Below are 26,767 nucleotides of genomic sequence, written 5' to 3'. Positions count from 1 at the left end.
GTGGCTTACAGAAACCTAGGATGGCACAAACCACTGTCCTGAAATCCCAGAAAGAAATTTTATGAACAGTTACTCATTTTATAGAAAATATTAAATATTAACTGCAAAGGGGGAAAATAAAAGAGCAACTTAGAAGATCAGTCTAGAAGGTATGTCTTTACCACACTGTGATTATTGCTGGCTGTGAAAACGTGATGCAAGTTGATGCACCTGTAGGGTGCTACAGGAGTCTGAGTTATTTTTCCAGAACAGAACAATTTCACTTATGTTTTTTAAGCACTTTTTTTTGTTGTTCTTATCCTCGCTTGCCTAAAATTTCTCTATAAGGTTTTGTATTGTTTTTATACTGAACATGCAGAATATAGTGTATTCCACATATTACAGTGATAAGATTATCCCCAGCCTTCTGCGGATCAACTCTCTGCCAGAGTTCAACTCTCCTCATCATCCAGTTTCTCCACATCATTTTCTTTATTCTTGAACACGGGGAATGTTTCCCCCTGCCCTATTTCTTTCAACAGACACAACATTCAAATGCCACTGCTTGAACAGAGTCAGGTTTTTTTTTTTAGGGAACTGCACGTTGGCAGAAAGAAAAGTTCTGAAAAGCACTGAAAATTACACAGAAAAAAAAAATCATGAATCTTTAGGGAAAAAAGGGGGGAAAAAGTACATTTATCCATGTTTTAATTTTTTTTTCTTAAGCAAACTTAAAAGGTTTACCTTTCACATAATTACTTGGCTGAAATAATGCATATTCTGAGAAATATCAAACTAGTTTTTGTCTACTAACTGTCTCAGTTTAGCTGCTATGCCAAGGAAGATGCACAAGCAATGACCAGATGTTTATCCTGCTATCTCCCAAAACCAGACATCTGGCTTCCCCTCCCAGCTTACTCTCTGCATCAAGAGGTACATCAAGCATGACTTTTTATGATGCGTCTGCAGCTCCAACCAACCTTAAGTGGAACGGTGAAAGTCCATTGCTCTTCTATCTTTACTTCCCTCTTCCTGTTAGGCAGGAGGAAAAGAGCGTTTCTCTTTTTCTGTCTCACAGGAAAATGAAACAGTTATCTTTATCATCCACTATCATTTTTTTTTTCCATAACGTTGCCTACAGATTGAAGATTTTCAAGCAAAATTGCCTAAATTGGGATTGACTGCCACTGCACAATGCAACTCTGCATCGTCCATTTCCACTCAGATCACAGTTATTTTAGGCATTCTATACAAGCGGGTAACATTTCTGCAGTGGGCAATGTTTACATAGCAGAACTCATTCCTGTTTACTTTATCGAATCATTGTTCAATTTGAGGATGCCTTTCACAAACAATTATTCTGCTCTAATAGCAACAAGTCACACATTTGCTTTGCAGACACCTCAGTGAGGTACTCCTGTCAACATCAGTTGTCTGTCATGTGCTCTGCAATGTTTGCAAAAAAATATGGTATGCCATCTGGCTCCTATATGCTCATTAAATCCATTGGAATATGAAGGTTTAAGGAAGCTAACATCGCATGATAACCACCACTTACAAATATATGTATTTACCAATGATAAAAGCAAGGAAAAAAGAAAATAGGTGTATACATATATATATATATGTATATATATTTCAATTTCTTACAACTCCAAACATAATAGCCGTTTTAGAGAACAAAGCAAGATGGCAGCTCGGATTCCCAGAAGCTCACGGTCCAATTTTATTTTCCAAGGGAAATGAAGAAGGAAGAATAACCAGCAGTAGAATGGGAAGCAAAAGCAATAGGCTGTTTAGGTTGCTAATGGGAGGGGTGCAGTTCAGAGGACATGGGAGCTTCCAAAAAATGACCGTGTAGTGACAGTTCGGTAACTTTGTGCTTTCTGTGATTTTTTGAAGTAAGATTTATCCTATTTTCTAAACACTGTTAGACTTCCATTTTCTGGAAGAAACATGTTCTTTAAACAAAATAATAGTAATAAAGCTTTTCTGGTAATGTGTATCTCGATTAAACTGCTGTTAAATACGTATAAATAAATGATCTGCTAAATATGTGCTAGGCGATTCTATTTGTGACATTTTGGTGCACTGCCTGATAACAATGATGCAAGAGAAAAAGAACAAGCTGAGAATCTGCCAGAAACAGCCTGGGGAGACAGGGGAAGAACACCAGAAAACCAAATGGACTGAGAAGGGAAAAATCAGAAACGCTTCACCCAATACACAGCAGGACTCCACTCCTGAAAAACATGTGGACACAGCGGGCAGATTTTCTCTGTTTTGAGAGCTGGGTAAGGTTGTGTTGACTGACCTTATACAGCCTCTCTGCATTTTCCCCAACTCAATGCATGCCTATTTTTAGCAGCAGAACTCTGCATAATGTTTTTTATAACCCATTTTGGCTGCAATGCTACATCCAGTTGCAACATCCTTCATATCTCTAACCAATCCAGGCTACCTATTCTGTCAAGCAGTTGGGGGAAAAAAGACTGAGGAATAAATAAGGCAGTGATCGCCACTGTTTAGCTGTAAAAGGAAGCCTCTTGCTGCAAAGCTTCTGTACCTGGACACTCAGAAATTATAACAAAGACAAGTCAGTTAATGGATGCAGGGGGAGCTCGCAGGCAAATACAATTGCTGCCATGCTCTTGTGCTTTGCCATCTGGAACTTCACAACACAGCAGGGGGTTCCAAAACAAGATTCTTGGAAGTTAATAAATCTGTAATGCTGACAGGAGGGTCATTCTGTTTCTGATAAGACAGACTGCTCCCCGAGGGATGAGAAAACCCATGTATGTGGAATTAGCATGCAATGTCTGTGCTAGCAAATTTATGTTAAAGAGACAAGCCACTGCTGGGTTCCTGATGAACATCTCCAGGCATGTGCAAGGCAGCCATGCAGAGATTCATTTTATGCTGAAATGGATATGCTGGGAAGAGCAGGACATAGTTAGGTATTCCACCCGCGGAAGCTCAAAAAGCAGCATAAGTTTGAAGATCTTTACAACAGCTGAGAAATCACAACTGTCACTAATACGAACCATTTCTGTGTGTTTTATCAGCCTAGTAAACTGCTAGTTTGTTTCTTCTGTCAAAAATAGAAAACATACAGGAGAGTATTCTGCCCAACTACTTCCAAACTCGGGAGAATTACACTCATGGGACTGAAAAATGGAAAACACAAAGCCCAGTTCAACCATCAGACTAAAGCTCTCTTACCGTAACATTACTCTTTGTACTTCCTATGTCTCTAAATATAATCGTTTTGTAAATAAGATTTTTTTTCCAGCAGATATATGCATGACACAAAGTATAAACAAGTAGACAAAATAATCCCTACGCAGAACAAAGATCATCTGCATGGATCACAGCTTTACTCTGTAGCCCTATTTCCTGTAATTATTACAACTTATTCTGCTACAGCATGATTCAGTTCTTTCAGAACAGCACTCGCATTAGCACAGAAATGTTGAGGTAAGACAACCAGAGCCACACAAATACTAATGGCGTAGCATTCATCCATGTAGCTTCCTTTTGAGAACAAAGTGTTGCAATGCTACGGGTCCCGATTTTGTTTTATAGCACCGTTTGAAAGGCAGCTCTTTTTTGCAGACACGGGCCACACATTTGCAATAATTTTCATACCTTTAGCACATTATGTAAGCATAAATCTTTTAGTTAGTAAGGTGTGCAGCCATTCCATTTCTAGCTACAGCAATTTTATCAGATTATTTCCAACCCCTCCTGCAGCTGGCGGATACCGAGCACCGGTACCATCACCAATCCCAGAATTACAGCCCCCCCGCGCTGACTCAATTCCAGTTCTTTCTTTGGTCTTCTTCCCTCTGTGCCTCCCAATAAGCTCACTTGTAAGGTGAGGAGTCATTTGCCTCAATCTTTCCTTTCCCCAAATCCAACCATCTCCTTTCTAAAAAGTACAAAAAAAAAAAAGGACTAAAGAAAAGCACATACATCCAAGCCCATTGGACATATTGAATGTGGCAAGCCATAGATTGCGCTTAAAACACAGAAGATAAAAGCTGTTATGAAATAAGCCAGATTTTGTTACCCTGAAATTAAGGAGCTTCCCACATCTACTCTAGAAAAAGGCCTTCCTCTCCCACCTCTACACATTCAAGTTATCAGCATACACAGTATGCACTATCAACTTCCCCACAGTATGCAGTTCTCCCAGGTACCACAGGCGTTCCTCCTGCCACCAAAACCAAAGCTGTACACCTATACTACAAATGCCTGAGCCAATGTCTGGCTTACATCTACCACTTCATTGCCTTTCCTAAGAAAGCATTTGCACTCTCAATTTCTAACTCTGTGCCTACAAAACTTCTCATCACACGCTTCAGCAGTTTTCCAGCACTACTGACAGAGGAGAGACTTCACGTGACTAATGTGGGACGTGTATAAACAGATTGAATTTACTGTCAGCGTTGCTAGAATTTCTTGGAACAAGTCTCAATCCACGTGCTGAGATGCTTGATCACAGAACGGAAGGGCTTTGCTCCAAACCTGCTTTCTGTGGGTACACGCTGCTCTTACTGCTCATGTAGCAGATCCAGTTGGAAAAGCCTTTGAGTCTGAAAACACCCAATTGGAGAAGCCTCTGGGATTATTTGATTAAGTCTGTTCCAAGGCATCATTTAGGTCTCTGATTCAGCAAAACTCACAAGTACCCAGAACTGTCATTGGAATCAGTGCAGCTTTAGTGTGTACACCAAAGGATTAAACCGAACACAGCCATGGTGACTAATGCATAACGTGGGAGGAAGGGAGGAAGTATTCTGGGCCAATTCAGTGAACCATGACCATTACATCTCAAATGGGAAAGCAGAAAACGTTCCCTGAGTTATCCAAAGTGCTGTACTTTCCCTTCAGATCTAAGTATTAAAGCACCCAGGAAATCGAGTACAGGTTTGAAATGTCAATTATATTTATTTTTGCAGGTTCATGGGTGTATAAATAACATCCATTGGTACAGAATATTTCTTTTTTTATTCCCTAGAATCAGATGCTTCACACACAACGCTATTTCTGGGATGGTCCAAACAGAGAAAAACCAATTCAGCAAAACACCTTTACGTATATTTCACTTTTAAAATCACGCTAAATCTATTTCTGTTCAGTGCTTTATAGTTTTGTTTGCTTTTTTGTTCCAATGAATCCAATGCACTCAATCCTTTACGACAAGGAGGCCTAGGAAGCTAAGAGAAAAGCAGGTGTGAGAGAGGTGGCTGGGCACTACATCAGGCTACTCCACAATCAGCCATTAGACATACTGGTTCTAATTACAAAAAAGTAATTACAAAAAAGCTCGGTACAAGTTCACTAATTTTTCTCTGAATTAGTTCTTGCACTTGGCAGGAGATACCTTCTGTACTCGTGGATTTAGCCATTACTCACAAACAGGGCTGTAGTGTGGTCAAATCACAGCTGTGTGAGCACGCGCTATTACTATCAGCTACGAGAGTGCGATACTTCACAGTTAAAAACCAAACTTGTTACATAGATCAGCAAAAGTAGGAAGACAGCAGATGGAAAAATTCCCACATCATCCCATTCATCAGTAACGCGCTTTGGCTGAGTCTACACAACAAAGGTTTGCCAACATAAACACACTGTGGTGTGAGGACAGACACAACCTGCCGACTGATCTTTTTTCACCAGCACAACCTCTGAAGAGATGCAACTGCTCTGGGAGCAGAGAGTTTTCATGGCTTGGGTTAGCCATCCGAGGATGCTGTGCAGCTCCACCACCAATTCAGCCTAGCCTGTGCCAGCACTTGGGGGATTAAGGCAGGGGCCTCAATGAGAGGAAGCCTCACAGATAGGGCAGTAGTCAAGGTCTGTTGCGGCCCTTATATCCCAGACATCCAAACATATGGTCACATCCAGCAAGGAACCACACTGCCCTATGGTGGGGGTACTTGAATCATTTACTAAGAGATAGCTTAGTGACAAAAAAAGGAACAACTGTGGTTAAACCAGACAATGTTTCACAGACCTCTTTAATTTCAGGGCTGTTCTCCTCCCACTCATTCCCCACTCACACACTGCTGACGTGCCCATCTTGCCATGCCAAGAGAACTGCAGCAACTTTCCCAAACTCAAAACTGATCTTTAAGCCCAGCAGATCCTGTGCTGCAGGAGCACTTGAAAAATGCTACCTACAGAAATTTATATCTTAGTATTTAAGTTTTCTTGGACTCAATGATCCTCTCGGGTCCCTTTCAGGTATTTTACATGCTCATTAATACTACATCAAATGAGAGAAAACTTATTACAAGAGCACTCTTGTTTTTTGTGGATATGGCCAAATCTTATTAGCATCTGATACGAGGTTAATGTTAATTTCCTTATCAAGGAATATTCTGCATCTGAACAGGTAGGAATCAGTATTTTGTGGCATTTTCTTACACGAAGCTATAGCAGGCCTCCACGTAGAAATGTGGTTGCGGCATTAACAACTGGGTCAGTAACAGACAGAAGACAGACACCACATCACTCTTGCTCTCCTTTTGCTTATTCTAAAGTGCTCCAGCTTTCTAAGAGTTATGCCTAGCAGTCTTTGGCAAAGACCACCTACTCAGTGTTAAGGGATACGCCCTTGGTGGGAGAATACTGAACGCATAGCTGAAGTGAGTACCCTCTTTTAAAAATTATTTTTAAGAAGAGTTTTAAAACATTCATCAATTTGCATGTTTGCTCATCCTTCATGAAATGCCTGACCTTCACATAGATAAGCATTATTAAATTTTATCCTGTAGGAGAAAAGTAATCACGTCTATCAGATGTAAATCACTATACGCAAAGAATTTCAGTGATAATGCGGGGCAATAGTTATTTGTGTACTGCTAACGTAGAAGTTGGACAGAAGCACAGAGAAAAGCTTTGATAATGGAGCAGAAAACCAACAGATTTTCCTGATCTGCATGCATTCAGAAGTCACACTGAGATTGACTACCAAAGTGGGGAAAACTTCTTTGAACTGTAAACTTTTAAGAGCTAGCATTCTTCAGCTTATTGAGAAGCTCAACCAGCTGAAATAAGATATTTGACCTAGGTCACATCCCTTCTGTGGAAAACAATGTCAATGACCACTTTAAAGTCATTCAGTTGCTGACTCATCTTTCTCTTCCAAGCATCCACAGATATACCATGAGAAAATACAGCATGAGCTAACCACAAAAGATTCTGGGGCCAGCAGCTGTTAGCAAACCAAATCCTACTCTGTAATTGTAGATCTGAAAATCTATAATTTGACTGAAAAGTAACCATGTCTCCTATGCTTTACAGAGCAGCTGGATGGCATCGTCTTTGATCTAATGCCTTATCCTTATTGGTGGGACGAACAGTTTTTGAGAAAAGGATAACACAGCCCCAGTAGCTCTTATTTTCCAAGTATGACAATCAACAAGTTCCGTTTCTTTCAGACACAGTCATTTCTTCAGGGAAGATATTTTCCTTGACTATTTAACAGCAGGGGGCATATTCAGTGTATGCCAGCAAAATTTAATGAAATCAATGAAGTAGCACTGATTTGCAGTAATTGAGAGTACAACCGTGTATTCCAGTGCCAAGGAATTTGGATGTTTTAAAGGCTTATACAGCCTTCCCTTCTGGGAAGTGTGTGTAGAGGGTGGGGGTGGGGGGCCTGAAGCAGGAGGCATCAATGTCCACTTGATTTGTGGGATGGGGTTGCATCTAAGACAGCAGGGACAGTAAACACCTGCACAGCTATTTTTAAATCCTGACCTCCTTCTTTCTGCCTTTGTGATACCGTGTATTTTTTTCTTTCTGTGCCCAATTTCTACTCCTTGGTCTGTACACACTGTTCCCAGCACTCTGAAATGAAAACGTAGCTACAGTTTGGGCGCATCTCCTGAATCGGTTTTGATTTAACTACCAGATGCAAACATTTGAAGGCCTTTGGGTTCTGTGTGCCATATAAACACATAATACAAGCACTCGAGTTGGTTGCAGAGTGCAGCTGAGTACTATTCATTTAAATGTGTTAGGAGCAATTTGTACAAGCTAGTTATAACTGTGAGTAATTGAAATCTGGGGCTAATGTAATTGTGTTTAAGTTGTTTTTACCCGTTGAGTAGGAACAGCAGAGAAGTTGAGAAATGATTTTGCCACTTCTATTTTGAGCATAATAATACAGCTGGCAGGAAAGAGAACAGTAAAAAGAACAAATAAATAGTATTTTCTGATATCTGCTAACATTATATTCAGTGCAATTCCCATGATTTGATAGGCACGCATAAAACACGTTACATTCTCAATGGCTTCTGCACATGGCAGATGAGGTACTGTAGATTCTTATTTTGTTCCTTGTATCAGGCTGATTCCAATCAAAGTGCTCTTCAACCGTCCAGCAAATCAGCTAAGACTCACCCACATAGTAAGTCCATAGGAGACTTCTCTAGAAGGGTTTAGACGTTCCAGCTGATGATCATATTTGGAGGCACATGTAATTGTTAAGAATTTATCAGCAAGTTCACTAAAAAGTGAGTATTTACATTCATTCAAAACAGGCTCAGCATCACAGACCTCACAAGAACTGGAACTGTCAGTTTGGCAAATAAAGAAATTGAGGTTCAAAATACGAGACTTCAGGTTTTTAAGAGCAGCTGCTTAACTTCACGGGTCTCAACAAGTTTGTCCTCTAGAAAGTAAGAAGAATTTGGATAACACTGTGGAGTATGACTTCATCATATCCATACTATTTCCAAAGGCAACCCTCAAATATCAGTATACCATATAGATTACATAGTAAGCAAACACTACCACTGTTTATTAACAACAATCTGTAACTCCTCTTGTGTTTTTTTGTGGCCAGATTATTATTATTTTTTTTAAACTTAAGTCAGTACTCAGTGCAGTACATATTCTCAAAGCACATCCTTCAGGTGTCTTTCAGATAATTCAGAAATACAGATAGCTAGTTTGGGATTTCAAACGTGTTTTGACATGAGAACAATTATGCAGTTCAGGCCAACCAGAATAGTAGTAGTTTTAGACACAGGCAAACAAACACAAGCTTAAGAGACTATGTGAAGGTCAAGGGATGCATTTTCAGTCTTAAGCTTTCAAGTGCCTCTTAGTTCCTTTCACAGAGCTGGATTCTGATAGCAGAAGTAATACCACAAAGAAATCAGGTAAAGATGCAGGTGCCATATACAGGTCTTCTAACTCCCTCCTCACACTTAATGTCCGGGTCCTCGTCTTCCACCATCACCACTCTCAGCTCTTATTCTTCTATGTAACTGTATTTTGAGTATACCAGCTGATAAATGATTAAATCATTCAAAAGAAAGACAACACTGGTTTTGCTCAAGCCAAGCTTCAGACAGTTTAAGATTTACCATTAACTGTCTACCACAACACAGGAAGAAAGAACTTTACAGCGGTTTGAGACGTACACGTATTTGAGAACCATGGTAAGAATCCCCAAAGGATGGCTGCATTGGCATGTCCTATAAAAATATCGCTATTTATTGTACAAATACATATGAGAGACACAGTTTTTAAAAAATAAACATCTTTAAATAGACAAATGGATTCTTCTGTGTAGTTAAAGTCAATGTGCACCTTTGAACACTCTTGCTTAAAGCCACTGGACAGAGCTATCCAGTTAAAACGTTTTGCCAACTCTATCAAAAAAGCTAGGATGCTCAGAAGCCGCATTCTTGAGCCTATGCAAAGCTATTGGCATCACTATTTTAAGGCAGAGATAATGAAGTGAGGGTGAATAGGATTTCAGGCACCTCTGGCAATCCAAATGTTGAACACGTTAGAATTACTCAATAATTAATAACACAAAAACAAAACAACATTAAAGTCCCTCAAATCCAAAGAATCGTTTCATTTTACTTCTTACCGTGATTCTGTGCATGTGGAAAAAAATAAGCTGTTATTCGATAATCTCTATTTTCCATTTCTAGCAATGCTGTCTCCTCTTGGCTCCACTCCCAAACCCCCTATGTTCTTTCCCCCATCAGCTACATGTAGACAGGTGAACTCATCTGAATCAAGAAGGTCTAGTTAGGCTTTACCGTTTGACTGCAAACATCTTCAGGGGAAAGGAGCCTCTTACCACCCAACACTTCTGCCCTCAGAGAAAGTTACTCTAGCTGCTTTAACCTTAAAGCCGGGGATCTCGTCAATACACACACTACAGTAGACACTTCATCCTCTAGGGAAAGCACTTCTTAACTCCTCTGCGCCTGATATAACAAGTCCTAGAGCAAATGAGTCAGTCATGATCAGATTGAGATGGAAGTTACCTACATGTTCTGAAGTTGCCTGCAGAAATAAGGAAGTGGAAAAGATCAGCCATCAGTTCTCTCTAGAATTTTTGCGTAATATTCATCTTTCCAAACTTCCAACATTATGGAATCTGAAGACTTCCTCTACGAGCAGAAATATCCTCCTATAAATTCTAAAATTAAGTTCTGGTAATTTTATTGTCAAATTCTGTACAAGAAACTGATGTTCAATGTTTGCATACACATTTTGATTTAGCCGTTTGCTAAGAAAATATTTATTACGATTGGAAGTTTAACATAGTAAATCAAACACTTAACATTCACTGAACTTCAAACATAGATATAAAATACCTTACAAAATTTTTTTTGTATGGAATTACACAAAGCAAATGCACAGGGTTTGTCTGTTTCGACACTGAATTAATCCCAAGCCAATACCAAAAAAATACCTCCTAAAAGATCACAAAAAAGGCAGGATAACTGCATTTTGTCATTGCACTGCTATGTAATAAGCCCTTTCTACAAACATTTATTGTTAAAAAAATTAAAACCGTATTCCATCTAACAGAACTATTGGATTAACAGCTGATTTCTTACTGACTTTACACCATGAAAATCTATTAACAGAGGTAACTTAGTCACTTAGTTTAAAATATGGAGAGCAGAAATAGAAAAAATTAACCTTTAGTAGTCTTTAATATAAAATGCACTACGTTTTTCAAAATAAGAATATTATGACACACTAGTGCCAATTTATGCTGACAAAAGCTGATATCAGCTCCTTTCTAACTAAAAATTTGTTTCACAAAACCTTTATATATTACATGAATATTCAAGTAAACTATTTAAAAATATTAAAAAGCACAAAAACTGAATTATACAGTGTTTCAGAGAGACAGTTAATTTGGGAATGCTGTCGTGTTCAACTACATATATTTATAGATATATATTTTTTCTTATTCTTAAGACCATCACAATACTACATGACAATGGCAAAGAATCCTTGTCATTAACATTTGATATTTCTCAATGTATAACTTCAAAAAAATAAAATAAGGATTTAACACATTGCTGTGTATTTGTTCATCGCTTTCTATATACTGCGTGATACTGAATCACACTACTGGCTTCCCTTTGTAAAGTGCCGAGTAACAGCCAAATTACATCAAATTTAACTGGAGATGATGGTGCTCAGCGTCTTGCAAGATGTCACAACGGAACTTCAACAGTCAAAAAATAAAAGTGTCAGATCTCTAACAGAACCCTGAAAGACTAACATTTTCCTTGCAGGCTGCGTTCTTTATATCCATCAGCTGCAAGGAAATAAAAATGTTTTATTAATGATTCAAACACTGGACACCTCTCTGGTTGAAAGTGAGCTGATCACTAGTTTTGGTCAAGTGGCTTTTGGGAAACTTTCAGAGCAAAATAACCCAGTAACAGGTAATTGAAAAGGAAAATGCGAATCATGCACAGCTATTTTACTGCAGGAATTGAGTAACACATGCAAGACAAAGAAAAGGTCAGAACATACCAAAGTAGAAATGGTTAAGACGTTAGTAAAATTTTCACAGTGTTTCATACAGCCTTTACTTTAACACGAGCGTATCACTTACCACCACTATTGCTCAGACATTGTAAAACACCTCTTGGCCATGCAGATCAGTTTGAGAAGAAAACAGCAAATTACACTTCTTAGGCGGTTTTAGACAGTAAGTACAACTTATAATTTTATTTTCATATTCAGTCTTATGAAACAGGTGTTTTCAAGACATTATTCTTCTAAGTACTGGGCTTTAACATTCCCTCCAATTTTGTTGGATCTTGAGCACAAAATGCCAAAAAAAAAAAAAAAAAAGGCCAAATATACAAAGCTAAGCTTTGTTCCAACAGCCCAGTTACTACAAAATCAGAAAGTATAGGGAAATTGTCATCAACACTCTTGAATTTCTTCCTTCCTAACCTTGAGACGACTCTAACCTTGGGATGGTTGAATTTCAATCATTTGTCCACATACATCTTTGCCTCGTGGAAACATTACTCCACTTGTGTGATTTATGAAAGAGGAGAACTAGACTCAAGAACACCACTGACTTTCTTTTTTCCTCCATCTGAAGAACAAAACACATTTTTCCCCCACTTGGCAAATTCTATTTGACGCCACATCACCACCATTCAATATTAACTCATAGAACAAGAGACTTACTCCACTGTTAAACACCACAGGGGAAAAATGTCCAGAGGATAAATGGGAGGCTCTTTATCAGATATAATTGCTTGCTCATAAGGAGAGAATCCAGCTTCCCCTTAGCTATTCTTTCATAAATTAATATTTTGTTAAAATCATAGTCACAAGATTTTTTAACTATTACACAAAATTCAAGTTTAAAAAAAAAAAACCAATAAATTAGTTACAGCCTTGTAAACAATTGTTCATTTATGTAACATATGTGGGGAAAAAAGTTCTTCTATATAATAAATCAGACAGTACAAGGCACACATCACACTCAAGAATCAAAAGTGATAAAACCAGCAGATGCCTTCATCTTCTTTGTTTGCTGGTGTAATTGTGCTATAGACACTGTAAAAATATGTATATTTTTGTTTACACTACAGTCATTTGAACACATTTCATGACTGTGCTTTTTCTGTAAGATACTTGTGCTACTTTACAGTACGGTATCTGAAGCTCTTGGAATCGGTCCTCTCAGACGTTCTCTACAAAGCTGCCAGGGAAAAGGCCAGTTTTTCCATTTCGTTGCAGAGTGCCTTTGAACCAGCCATCCTCACGTTTTTTATGTACAAATACAATGTCACCTTCTTTAAGTTCAAGTTCTGCTTCACTCTGAGGAGGATAGGATACCACAACTCTGTACCTGTTTGATAGGGGAAAAAAATCCAAGAACAACAGTAAAAAAAAAAACTTAGGTGCTGTTTTTAAAAACCTATGCTTTTTAAACATCCCCATCCATGTTCAAACTGAACAAGAAACTGTCTAGAACTCTTAAGTATATCTTGAACAGAAAATAATAATAATAATGTAATGAATTTAAGTTAAAAAGCATGCATCTCCTATCATGATTTTTTTTAACTACGACTCCTGTAAAAATAAACAAAAAAGGCAAGTAACAGGAGAAGACTGTAAGCACATTTCTGAAGATAAGTTTGAGCCTCTTCCAGCTAGAACAATTCAACTATAATCAAAGCATTCAGAACAGAATTTGAGCATAATTTTATAACTATATGTTTAATATGACATTATCCCAGGGAATGCTCTTAAAGAAGCGTGCATAGAACAAAAATAAACAACAAATAAAATCTATTAATTTGCTTTTGGTTTTAATTATTTTTGTTTATCTTAGAGCTTTTCAGGAAAAGAACGTGTGTCATCTTCATTAAACAGCTGCACAATTTGTGTACTACCTCATTAAAAATAAACACTTCTAGCAATGTTCAGCCCAACAATTTCCTTTAGCATTCAGCTCATAAAAATGTATTTTTCCAGTTTTTCACAGTAAAATCACTTTTCAAATACGACGTACATTATGCATTTAGTACAGGTTTCTAGTACTCTTCTATATTTATTCTCTTCTATGATGGCTTGAGTTCACATAACCCTGAAATTTACATGTTATAGCCCTATAGACAATTTTGTCAACTTCTTGAAAGTTTTCTGATAATTATCATAATTGAGTTTCTAGCTACACAATCAGCAATGTCTGCATCTTGGAAACTGAATACAATCAATGTGTAACAGCAGAATTCAAAAGCTTCCAAGGTTAAAGAGCCTTCAGTGAAGTGCTACTAGATGTGTTGGACAAATCTAGTTTCTGGTTAAAATCAGAACACTGCACTTGTTAAGGTTTTTGTTGTTGTTTTTTTAAGAGAAAAACAATGAATTTACAATCTGTTGAAGACAAAATACTGACTATAGCTCAATACACCCCTAATAACACCAGTTAACTCTATAATACTGAAACACTGAAAGATTCAAGTACTGCATTCTTCTTAAGAACATATCATAACAAAAATGAAGTCTGTCCGTATCTTTAGAAGTGTTCAGAAAAGGGCAGCAGCACTGTGTAAACAGTTAAAGTCTCTTGGGAGATCTAAGTATAGCAAATCTTAGTGGGACATAATCAGTTCTCTAATGAGGACTCAATGAAGATATGAAGGAGAGTGGATGCCAACAGGCAGTCAATTTAGCTCACGGAAGAAGAGTAAGTATAGTAATGGGAAACAAACTGCTAGTTTGCTGCAAAGAAGACCTGCAATAGTAAGATGGAAGGGAATGCCACCATCTTCCCTTCCTTTGGAGAAATGGCTACAGGTATTGAAGTATTTATCTGCAAATCCATGCCACAAAGAGCCTGCATATTCTCAAATCTGTTAATCCATTTATTCTGTATGAATGGAAACAAGCTCTTTAATGGTTTCAGTTTTACTTCAATTTTCTACAGAACACACATTAAATATACTGTAAGAGAACTTGGCAATTCTACTGAATGGAAAAACAGTGGGATTACAATGAAGAATGTGTTCCCATGTCTTAAACGAAGGCAAGACTCTGGGGAAAACTCAGTATCAAATGAATGTTTTCAAGTGCTTTTCAGAGTTGATTCAGGCACTTTTGCTTCTTATTCATGCAGAACGTAACTCCTAAATCCTCTAGTCAACTTTGAAAACAGAATGTGAACACTAATAATTATTCTCCAAAGTCAGAATAGAGTACTGTTGCGTTTTTTTTCCAGACAGACTGTAGCTTGTGATTGGAATTGTGATATGTAAGAGCAGAACAATCTTAGCAGGGGATTTCTCTGTTCTTTAGCTCTTCTTGAGGTTTCTTTCATTAATATTTTCCACCCCTTTCCCAAGATTTTAACAGAAGACACAGTGCGTTCTCTACACATCCCTCCCTAGAACTAATAACACTGATTCATGTTCAAAAGTTACTCCGCAAGTTACTCTGAAGACAGAGTAGAGGGTAAGCCATAAGTACATAGTCGTATTAAGCAACACAGGTAATCTGGCCTAAATAAACAGAAAAAGTGACAAAAGCACATCAGCAAGAAAAGTATTAAACCTGCCCTGAAAGGCATAAAGAGAATCCATATGAAATTCTGTTTAAAGACACTGACATAAAATATAGTAACTGCACAAATAGCAGAGAGAATGAATTTGTGGTAGCGCTTCTCTGGTAGTGATTATCACTTCCCTAAAAATTAAGAATACAGTTATATTAAAAGGATTTTTTTCATATATGTTATTATTAGATTAATAGAAGTATACAGCATCATTCTCAACAAGCAGTTCCAAGAAACACGTCTCCATCGTGGAAGTAAAAAATCTGGTTTTTGTGAAGATGCAAATAGCTTCATACAAATATTCACTTGTCATACCAGAATTAATTTGATATTATTGTCGCATTCAAAGCATAAGCACGTAGTACTGTACCAAACTGACCCATGATTTGGTGAAAATAAATTCTTTTTAAAGAAAAATCTTTTCCTATTTTCCATCTACAGGTGTAAATCTACTTCAGAAATTCAGTACGAAATAGAAATCTCCTCAGAGAAAACTGCATAGGAACAGTAATAAACTTTTAAATAATGTTAAAGGTACGACAGAAGTCAAATAAAAGAAAGTAAAAATGTATATACTGTCTGGCACTTAATACATGGATGGAGCTTAAGATCATTGAGACTCGAAGTACACTGGTATGCCCAAGTATCATGAGTTAATAGCACTAGAACAAACTCTACACATCAGCAGGATTCAGTTTAGAACCGTTAAACTGCAACCCTACTGGTTTTTTTTCTGCATGTAGCTACCATGAAAAAAAAATCCTTCAATAGTCTTCCTACTGCTTGTCTGCTTTCAGGGGTAATAAAAAGAAACCGTAGTTAGAAAACTGCCTCTTCCTTCTCAGTCCCTGCAACCTACCAAGGACCTTGAAATCGGAAAATATTGGGTGGACACAAAAGGAAAGTGATTGAGCTTTAAAGTAACTGCCTGGCTGCTTCAGAGACCAGACAACTGTGCACTTTTTAGTCTCACTTGTCAAGACGCAGAGGCTGTCCTAACAATTCCTATGCGGAGTACATAGTAACAAGGAATTCATGTAGGAAGAGCATCTCTGCAACAGTTTAAGAAATCATGTATTAATCTGACACAGAGATAAATTGCTTGTTCAGCATAGATTTGGGTTGGTAGTTAAGTACTGCTAATAATCCTAAAAGCCTAACCTGATGATCCTATATGCAAAACTGTAATGTTAATGTTTTGCAAAAGAGACCCATTCTCTCTACCTCAGTTCTCATTCCAAGGTTAGATCACTGTATTTTACCATCTATTTACACCAAAACTTTAAAGTAACAGAAAACAAACGAACATAAACATTAGAGTTGGTTGGTAAGTATATAAAGGATTGTTAGAAGAGCAAACTTAGTTTTTACAAGATCTCAGCATTTTGAGGAACTGCTAGCAGTTCTAATATACAGAGAACATCACAGAGTGCAATTTTTTATTGGTTTGCCTAAGTTTTGTGGCTGAGGATAACTTACCTTTCACAGACAAGGGGCCTGGACTCGTTCAAGACTGGAGCCAGGGACGAGCAAGGCAGCCGTGGTGGTGGTGCTATTGGGATAGCAGAATCCAGGGAACTCGTTTTCCGCTGCAACATCTCCTGTGCCGGCCCAGAGACCTCGCAGTCAGTGGGACAGATTCCAGCTCTGCTATGACCTCCAGCTGATGGAAGCTCTGGCCCAACTGCACCTTGAAGGGCTAACTCTGTGGCTGCTTGCTCAACCTCCAGAGTTGGAGACGATGGAGGTGACAACCGTGGCTTGCGTTTAGTGGATGCTCCAGAAAGCAGTTTCAGCAAACCCTTTTTTTCTTTCTGTAAGCAAAGGGCAGTGCCCCGTTTCAGAACAAAGGCATTCTACAAAGAGTTAAACACTTCCTTCTTACAGATGCCACCTTGGCCAGAGGAGATTTAGTAATGAGGAAATCCTTGATATTGTAGAAATCATTACAAGAGAAAATTACGAAAATTATAAAAGAGAAACAGAATTACTAAAACTCTGAGAGAAAGACAGTAACTCATTCAGATTGTAAACCAGCTAAGCCCTCTTGCTTAGTTAAGGTAAGGCTAACTTTAAAAGCCAATGTCAGTGGACCAAAAAATTGCCTACAAAAAGGAGGGACTCATTAGAGACCCACTAAGGGGTATCCAAGAAGTAGAACAGTTAACTCTCTGTTCCTTCCTAGAAACTTCCATGTTATCTCAGACCAAGCACGGGAGAAAAGTCTGCCCTGGAGGCAGCTGTTTTCGTAAGTGTATTTTACTTACTCTCCTTCAGTAAGGGAAGGCCTTCGTGATTTAGCAAAAATTTGCCACAAGGGGAATGTATTGTGTTTTGCTGCTCTGCTAGAAGGGAGAATTGTAAACATTCTTTTTGCTTGTCCAGACAGGAATCCCTGAAGAGTAGGACTCACCCTGAAGAGAATTATTTAAGTTGCTTTTGTGTTTCTTATTTTTTTTTTAAGGGGTGTGGCAGAAATCGTCTCACCAACCCTTTGACTAAGTGAATTCAGTGCTTAAGAGAAGTGCCAGATTGTAAGCCCCAAAGACAAAAATAAGCTATAAGCTAACCACAGAAAGAGAAAAGCTCAGCAATGCAAGGCTTTTATTACAGCTTAGGACGCAGTGAAATTGGTGAACTGTGAATGAAAAATCCTGTCTTTTTTCCAAGTCTCCATTAACTTCAAGCTATTTCAGCAAAGAGCTGCTGTCTATGAAACGGGAAAGAAAGAGAAACTCAAAGGAATTAGCATAGTCCAAACACATTAGCATCTTTCACCTTAAACTCTAAATCTGTTCTTTAAAAGTCCTTCCTACAGGCACCTTGGTCTGATTTCAGTGGTTACAGCTGAAAATCATTTAAACACAAAGTTCTACGGTTCTCCATTCAACAATAACCAACAAAAATAATTAAAAAGTGGGTGAGATTATTGTTACAGCCTATGATTAAAACCTTCCTAAAGTTCATTAAGAAGAGTACGTGGGTGAAAAGTAGCAAGGTAATGCCTAAAACAGTTGAGATCTAAAGGAAGTTGTGAAAAAAAAAACCAGAAAGTTTCAAATACTCCAAAACTGTAAAACAAAAATGGTGAGAAATTTGTTGGAATGTTTCTGCCAACAACGTAACATGATGACACCGCTGGACAGCAAAAATGAATGTGGACACGGAGTGAAGTACTTCAAATGGGCAGGAAGAAAAATGGAATTGCTCGACTGACCGCCATTTTGAAAAGACAGTTACATGTCTGGTTTTTCAGCTTTCTTTCTTCTTTGTGCAACAAACACTGCTTGTAACACATTTTACATAATCTGTGTGTCTGCTTAACAAGGAAGACAAATTTTGTAAGGCTGCCTTATTTTTTCCACTCATTTATCCAAACTAAAGGAATACTGATTAACACTAAATATGATTTTTATTTCATTAGATTGATCTTTGAATGGTCCTGTAAGTTCATCACCTTTTTTTTTGTTTGTTTACTCTTTTTTTTTTTCCTCCATTACCACATTAATATGTAAGTTTAGAGATACTTATGGGTAACATTTGCTAACCACACAACTTTCTTAGGTATCCAGCAACCTGGCTTCTGGTCCAGAATACAAATTATTTAAAATCCCAACAGTCAGTCGGCTCTTCTGAACTTTCTCAACTCACCATTTTTCATGCAAATAACAGCATGAACCAGCTATTCTATTTTAACCCTTCTCCAACATCTGCTCTGTATTTTATATATCTTTATTCTTGAATGGCCATGAACGGGCTTGCCCGCAGCTGCAGTCACAAGATGGCTGCCTGAGTTTCAGGCTAAGCCTTGTTAACCTTACAGCAGTGCTACTCAGCATAGGTAAGAAACAAGTATAGATCTCTAAGAAGTGTGCATAAAGAAAACTGGAGCATTCAAGGGAGTGATTTGATTCTCTACGCACCTTGACATCCTTGTCTGTTTTACTGACAGCAGCACTTCCACCAGCTGCTAAAGAGCTCTCTGGAGATGCAGGAGCTACAGGGTGAGTGTTCACAGTTCTCCCACTTATATCTCCCTCCAAAGATGAAGCAGCAATGCTGGGAGAACTCAAAGAAGCTGCTGCACATGCCAGCGGGATGGCTGAACGGTTCACATTCACAGCTGTGACATAAGCAGCAGTATTTGGAAGCTGGGACTGGAGCTGCTGGGAGGCAACAGAATGGTGGGGAATGATCACAGCTGCAGGAATAAGGCATGTTTGACTTTGTGCTTGTATAGGTGTGACTGCTGCTGTAGGCCGGTCTTGATTGTGTACAGCAACTAGAACAAAAGGATAATATGAGAGAGTTCAACTTTGCACAAGGCATGCAAAAAATGAGACACTGTCACTGTCTTGCAACTAGTTGATTTCAAGAAGTTTTCTTCCTACTGTATCATTTCCATTTATATTACCATAATAACATCTTACACAGCATCAAATTTATCTCAACCTAATAACGGAGCAGCATATGCCCAGTAATCTCCTCACACTACTACGCAACAGGAAGGTTAACAGCACTGCAGCTATTGTGGAGATGCCCAAGCCGCTAAGCAAAATACTTCACATGCAAAAAGAGATGCAAAGATGTCATTTTAGTTCACAAGAGCTAGATAAATACTGCCTGGAATTTGTTTGTTCCTTATTATATGCTGTGTAGTTGTCAGTGCACATGAAACAATGCAGAAAGAAACACTCCTTTACAGAAGCTGCTAAAAATATAATCGGGTTGTTTTCCCTAAACAAAATCCACAACAGACTTAGTGGGTCTTTCAAACAGTAAGTACAGTGGCAATTACTGCTACGAGTGGCTTTTCTGAAAACATATGCTATTGTCTCTTGGGATGTTTAAATATAGAAATGGATTTACTAGTACCCCTGGTGAAATAAAAGCAACATTTACACTGGAAGTTGGAGAGCAGCATAGGGATGAATATAATAACCCAGGCTGCAGCCCAGCTGCAAAGCACACTCCTCTACATGAATTTATCCTTTCCAAGAAACAACACTGCTGTTACTGTAATACTGTCAACAATATATGCTTAAGCTCATTTAAACAGGTTAAATCTCTCTGTACCTCCAGGTGGTATGAAGTGCAGACATCTCACCTGAACAATACAAGGCAAAATGCAGCATTCCACTGTTGCACAGAGTCTTTCCTTCAAATATGCTGAAATTCAGTATCTAGGAAGGGGTAAACCCTCTGGTATGGTGCATGCACTTCTCAAATATATAGATTCACTTTGATTTTTCAGATACAAATTAGTGTTTCAGGCTTGTTACAGAAGTAATATCCTGGAATCAAGCCTCTAGTGCTTTCCTCTCTTGAGTCTCCACTCTACAAATTCCCCTGGTAAATTGCACCAACAGTGTATTAGAGAAGACTGACACAGTTCATAAGTTTGATATAACAATACTACAGTAAGTATGATATCCAATTACAGTCTCTGAGATAAGAAACACAAGTTCTTTCTTCAAAAGAAAGCAGCACTAAATGCTACACATACTTTTTGATATGTGATGTCTCCCACCATATCAGATCTAGATTATTAGATATCTAAGTATCATGAACATTTCAAAAAAGAAGATGACAAGAATGCAGGCTAGCCTAAAACCAAAAGCAGCAAGCTTTTTGATTATTAAAAACAACAACAACAAAAAAGCCAGCAATTATTAACTGCCTCTTGTTCGTGAGATAAAGGCAGCTTTCTTGCAAGTACCTGCTCTTCTGCAAGTTATGTCTATGCGTGCATGCAATCAATGGAGTGCAAGTATGGGATTGCTTTCTGGCTTTGTTTTCTGAACTGTAACAGAAACTGCAGGTAGGCACCTGAAGTCCCTCTATTTCCATACAGTTCATCCTTTAATGAAACAGGTATAATATACATTTCCTTTCAGTCAAGGAAGACAAACTCCTCAGACACTGCTTGTCTTCACTGTCACTAAGATAATTTGAAGAACAATCTTCAAAGTCCTAAATTAAACAGAAACTGAAAAAGAGCCCTACAAATTGCAGCATTAGCCTGTGAAGCCTCATCAAGAGAGTAATACTCAGACAGCAAAAGCTCAAGGTGATCACATTTCAGATGCTATGTAGTTCTCTCTAACATTTGAATATAAAGCAGCCATTATTGCTTCAGTTCTAGTTAAACAGGCCCTTACAAGGAACAGATCTATAGTTGTGACTGAACAGTATACTTTTACACCACAATCCAATGTGAAGTTCCCAATGAAGAGAGTCCTGCTGCTCTGAATTTTCCATGTGGGACCCGAGAAGTTGGTGGGCAGTATGCTGTCATGTTTTCCAGCTGAATAAACTGTAAGAGCTTATTCATCTTGATGGAAGCATAGAGATGCAGAGACAGAAAAGCTTCTGGAGCCCACAGGAGCTTTCTCCTTTGCACAATCACTTGCAAGCTTCTAGACAGCTCAGAAAGATTTAAAGTAGGAACCACCTGTGCCTGAGAGGCAAGAAAGTACACATGATTTGCTCAGTTTCTCTTACCACCTGCCAATAGCACCTGGTGTTGTTCTCTCTTTTTTTTTTTTTTAATCTAAAAGTAAAGAATGAAATTGTAACAAAGGATTGTTGCATCTGTTCCAGCCTAAGATCAGACTGTAAGAAGATGGGCCAATTAAGGTAATATACTATCTAAAGACATATACACGGATCCTGCCTTCAAAAACAGACCAGTGCTGATATCTAAGCATTTGTAAGACGTTCGGGGAGTTGAAAGACTCAAGGAAGAACGGGCTCCATGAATCTGTGGATACTGAGAGCATAAGGAGCAATCATCCTTAAACTGATAACAGATTATACCATTTGCGATTCCTTTTCTCTTCTGCTCTGCCAATTAGGATCTAGTGAATAAAAGAAAAAAACCTTTCCATTCATGACTCTTTCAGCCAAGAGACCTTAGAGCCTAAATGCAAGGCTGAAAGATGGAACACCAGGATAATTTTCAGTGAAAGCTGATTTTGTGTTTTGGGGTTTTGTTTGTTTTGTTTTTAATTGTTGTTTTTGGACTTGTTCCTCAAAAGAAAAGAAAAATAAAAATCCAGCAACTGAAACAGATGAGGATCCAGTTGCATGCTATTTTCCTAGCTTGGCAAGTCCACAGTGGAACAACACAAAAACTCCTGAAAGCAGCACTACCAATCTTTTAAGAGCAGGGTTGAAATAATAAGAAGGCATGTTTCACTATCACGTGACCTGCCCTATACATAAAAGACAGAGTTATACTTATCAGAAATATTGAATGTTATGACATAGATGGTGTGCATCTTGACACCAGTACAGTCTTAATGGATTCAGAGTCAAAGAAGTTACGGTCAATTGCAGACAACAAACTAGAAAGCCTAAGGACCAATGCTGAGCCCTGAGAAAAAAAGAAATGAATGAATTCTAGACATCTTCAAAGATAATCAGAGACAATTTAAAAGTAACTGCTGATGTACACTAATCTGAAGTTATGCAATTATCTGTATGCTGTTAACATGAAAAAATAAGCTGTGACTCTCCTTCCTACCACTTTTATTACCATATGAACTGCATATGAGCAGGAGAGATCACAGAACGCCTCCATTCCAGGTTCTGTTGGAATAAAAAAGTGATTCCAACACTAAAGCACCCATATATAAGTTTCCAACAGGAGGAGTATGTATGTGCATACAATTGACTGGAGGAAAATAATAAAAGATTCAACAATTCAGAGAGTTACACTGGAATTCTAGAAAATACTCAGCTCTATAAGACTACTTAAAAAATGCTTAAGAAACCCAACATATTTATACATATCCTGACTCGAGCCACCTGCTCAGATAGACCCTGCACAGTTTGTCTACCACAAAGATACTACTGCATATACGAAGTGTTTTATCAGTTGTTTTCTTTTACCTGTTCTAACTGCGTTGCGAGCCTGGTTGACTGTCATTTGTCCTGTCACGTGCATAAGGACCTTGGTTTGCGGGCTAGTTTGGATATGTGCTGCAGAAACCACAGCTGTGGGTACGGTGCTAGAGTTCACTGCCACACCGTTCCCCTGGAGCTTCTGAGATGTCCCACTAGCAGTGGAAGGGCTGACCACAGTTACCACTCGTCCTGTTTGACCAGCAGTAGACATGGGAACTTTCGTTTGAGATGCACTTGTCACTGTCCTGTCAAAATTTAACAACAAAATACATAATACACAATGCATACTGACATTCATCTGCAGCTTTCCCAGTACTTAGCTTTAGGATTAAATACACAATCATTTTGGACCCGAAACTAGAAAAAATATTTAGACACCCATTTAAAAATATACCTCGTAGCTGGAGCCACATAATTGCCAGGAAAAACACCAATCTTGCTCGTATGCATGGAAGTTCCCTTGAACCAGCCATCTTGGCAGCGTTCAAATACCAAGAACATTTCTCCCTTCCGCAGTTCCAGTTCATCCTCTTTTCGAGGAGTATAAGGGTATATAGCAATATATCTGAAAGACGGGAAAGTAGATGTAGTTGTTAAAACTAAAACAGTTAAAAGCATCACTTGCATTTCTGAACCAGAGAGAGTTCAGAGTCAGAAATGAGAAGATGTGGTAGAAAAGGCTATGTGAGAGTTGATCTATCACATTATTGCACTATTGAAGCAGAAGTTTGGCAATATCACTGTAAGCAATGACCATTAAAGAACATTCTCCTAATTACACTTTACTGTAACATACATTACTTCCAGTAAGAATGACTTTCTTAATTTAGTGTTCTTAATTGAATAGGTGTTGATCAGCTGCAGATCCCACCAAAACCCACCTCTCTCACTACACCTGCTTCTAATATATGACATGTCAAGTTTTACAAGAACTTGACGTTTGTAGGTAAGTTAGCTAGCAGTTATTAACCTTCTAAAGTTTTGGTTTTTTCTTCTTGCAAAGCAGCATTACTGCATAATACAGCACAACTTAAATCATGGCAAGAGTTTAGAAATGTTTTACTTTCTTCTTTTTCTTCCTTAAGAAAGATATTTGTGGAAAACTGTCTCAAGCCCTGTAACGAACCTCTGCAGGAAAGCAAATGATGTGCTTTAATTGGTGCTCATTAACTTCCCTTTTAGTTAAATCATTCCAAATTTCATTAGTATTCTCAAATAAAGCAATCCTTTGAAGTTGGAGGATGTGAATAAATGAGATGGAACTTGATTAACGGCACTAAGTAATAATGATCCACAAGAAGCAGTGTTAAAAACGCTTGACACCAAAGAAACAGCCCAAATCCAGATGCACCTGCTACACAAGATGGGTACTCTTTTGGAGAGGAAGGAAACCTGGCGCAACAATAAAAACAAGGACAGGACAATAGAGGTCCTTGCATAATTCATATGTGTCCTATCAGATGGCTCAACCACTTCTTAATTTTGGTTGGTTTTTTTTTTTTTCCTCTTTCTTATTCTCCAAACTGCATACAATGAAGTTTCCAAGAAAGATGTTGTCACGAGTACATGTTAATAAACAAAATATTTTCAAGCAGAAGGATCATGCATATTTGCTTGTGTGAGCGTGAAAACATAACACTAACTAGCAGCTTTCTGCCTTCATTTCAAACTGACACCTAGTAATTAGCTGAACCGTAGAATCCTCTATCAAATTTCAACTGCAACTTACACAAGCAGACTGACAATGACATGCTAATATAACAGACTAAACGAGGAACAGCATTTCTATGTTTTAGCATAAATTATTCCATATGAGAACAGTCTTTTCATTTCACTCATAACAGAAAACACTGAATAAATTCACTCCACTATTTGCCACTTGCAAGCTATACAGTCTTCATCACTAACTTCAGGATTCATTCATATTCTGCATGAATAATGCTTTATATTTTTGGAGTGAGTTTTTTTTTTTATCATCAGCTGATGATATTTACTTATGACATAAATAACACTCAGTACTAAGGCCATCTGAGGATATCACCATTATGCATGCCTTGCTGCTTTTGTCTAAAGTAGTATGTGTGGTTTTCTGGGAATTTCAGCAGAACATAACCAGCTGACATGAAGTAATTATAAAATGAGTTACTGATCACGTTGAATTTTTCTGATTGGCAGAATGTTTCAATTTTACTTACACACTTGGACGAGTTTGTGGTCTTAAATGTGCCATTTGGTCAGCTGATCCTGACGCAGACCTTTGAATTACACCTGCAGGCTGAGGTCCAGAAGAAGCTGATGCAACAACTGCAGCAGACAGAGGTGGTGGTGGAAGTGGGGGATTCATATTCTGATATTTTGAGGGGGAGAAAAAAAAAAATCAGCAAATGATGAATATTTTTTTCCAGCTGATTCAACTCATCAGAGAAAAGTATGACGTGCTAAGGAAGCAAACAAACAAAAAACCAGTGAAGTTCAACATTCCACTGCCTACTGGTAGAATAGAGAGTTTGGATTGCCTGTATTTTGCTTTTTCAAGTTTAGATCTTGAAGTCTTTCCAGTTAATTAAGCAAAGGACGAGTAATCTTGGAGGAAAAACTGATGGCATTGTTTCTAATTATAACATCTTTTAGGATAGGACTCAATAGAAATTCAGAAGCCTTCCAAGGAGGCTGATTTTGCATCCTACTGCTGACTGTACTTCAAAACATTATTGTTTTTGTAACCTGAAGCTGAAACATAATATACCATTCGAGAGCAGTGCACCCCAAACCACCCCTCTTGGGGGAAAATTTCTTTTGATGTATGGGTAACAAAAAGCAAGCACAATATGAGATCATAGCAAATGAGCTATTGTTACTGCTTTCACTTATTCTTCTAGTTTAAAGAGTTAGCTTTTGAAATTCAGTATTATCAAGATTGCTAATTTTTAACAAATGCTTCAGTAAAAAGGCAAAGTTCCTTTACAGGCAGATATTAACAGGGGTTCTGCCTACCGGATTCTATGCCTTTTGAGACTCAATGGAGCAATTGTTACCTTCTGCTCTATAAAGCCCCAGACGATTCTTTAGGAGGTTGTGTACTGACACTCCTGGGAAAATTATCTCAGAAAAGCAGAACTTTTCTTTCCTCCTTCCAAAAATAATTATTTGGATTACAACAAACAAATGAAAAGCCTCACAAATTTCAAAACCTAAAACAGAATTCATTTCATACATATCTCAGACTTGAATCAATCCTTAATACTCTAACTCGTGCCGACTGAGATCTAAAAAAAACCCCCAAAAATAGAAATTAACAAAATGTACTGAAACGCTGCCTGGCTCGCTCAGTACATCTGCATATAAATGCATGGAAAGTAATTTTAATTCCCCTCAAACAGCCTACTTCTAAAAGCTTGCTGTTTTCCCAAACAAAAAGGTACAGACAAAGTAGCTCTACATTGTGGGATTAGCACCTCACTGCATTTTGTGAGTGTTAATAAAAAGATGACAATGTAAGAC

The 26,767-nt window shown here is 38.1% G+C and overlaps 1 protein-coding gene across 2 annotated transcripts in view; it reads right to left on the bottom strand.

Annotated features, from left to right (window-relative positions):
• Window positions 1-10,450: 10,450 nt before the first annotated feature.
• The window catches only part of SH3RF1 (SH3 domain containing ring finger 1), a 74,781-nt gene continuing 58,464 nt past the window's right edge, over window positions 10,451-26,767 (bottom strand). For both annotated transcript variants that reach the window (XM_015285373.4, XM_015285372.4), the window contains exons 7-12: window positions 25,462-25,613; window positions 23,661-23,831; window positions 23,252-23,511; window positions 19,279-19,637; window positions 16,835-17,169; window positions 10,451-13,147 (exon numbers count right to left, since the gene is read on the bottom strand). In XM_015285373.4, coding sequence (XP_015140859.1) covers window positions 12,979-13,147; window positions 16,835-17,169; window positions 19,279-19,637; window positions 23,252-23,511; window positions 23,661-23,831; window positions 25,462-25,613 — 1,446 coding nt within the window. In that variant the 3' untranslated portion in view covers window positions 10,451-12,978. The remainder of the gene's footprint in view (window positions 13,148-16,834; window positions 17,170-19,278; window positions 19,638-23,251; window positions 23,512-23,660; window positions 23,832-25,461; window positions 25,614-26,767) is intronic.

Source organism: Gallus gallus, chromosome 4, assembly GCF_016699485.2.
Source record: "Gallus gallus isolate bGalGal1 chromosome 4, bGalGal1.mat.broiler.GRCg7b, whole genome shotgun sequence".
Taxonomy (NCBI): domain Eukaryota; kingdom Metazoa; phylum Chordata; class Aves; order Galliformes; family Phasianidae; genus Gallus; species Gallus gallus.
The sequence above is the reverse complement of the archived record's forward strand: the minus strand, read 5'-3'. Positions and strand labels throughout refer to the sequence as shown.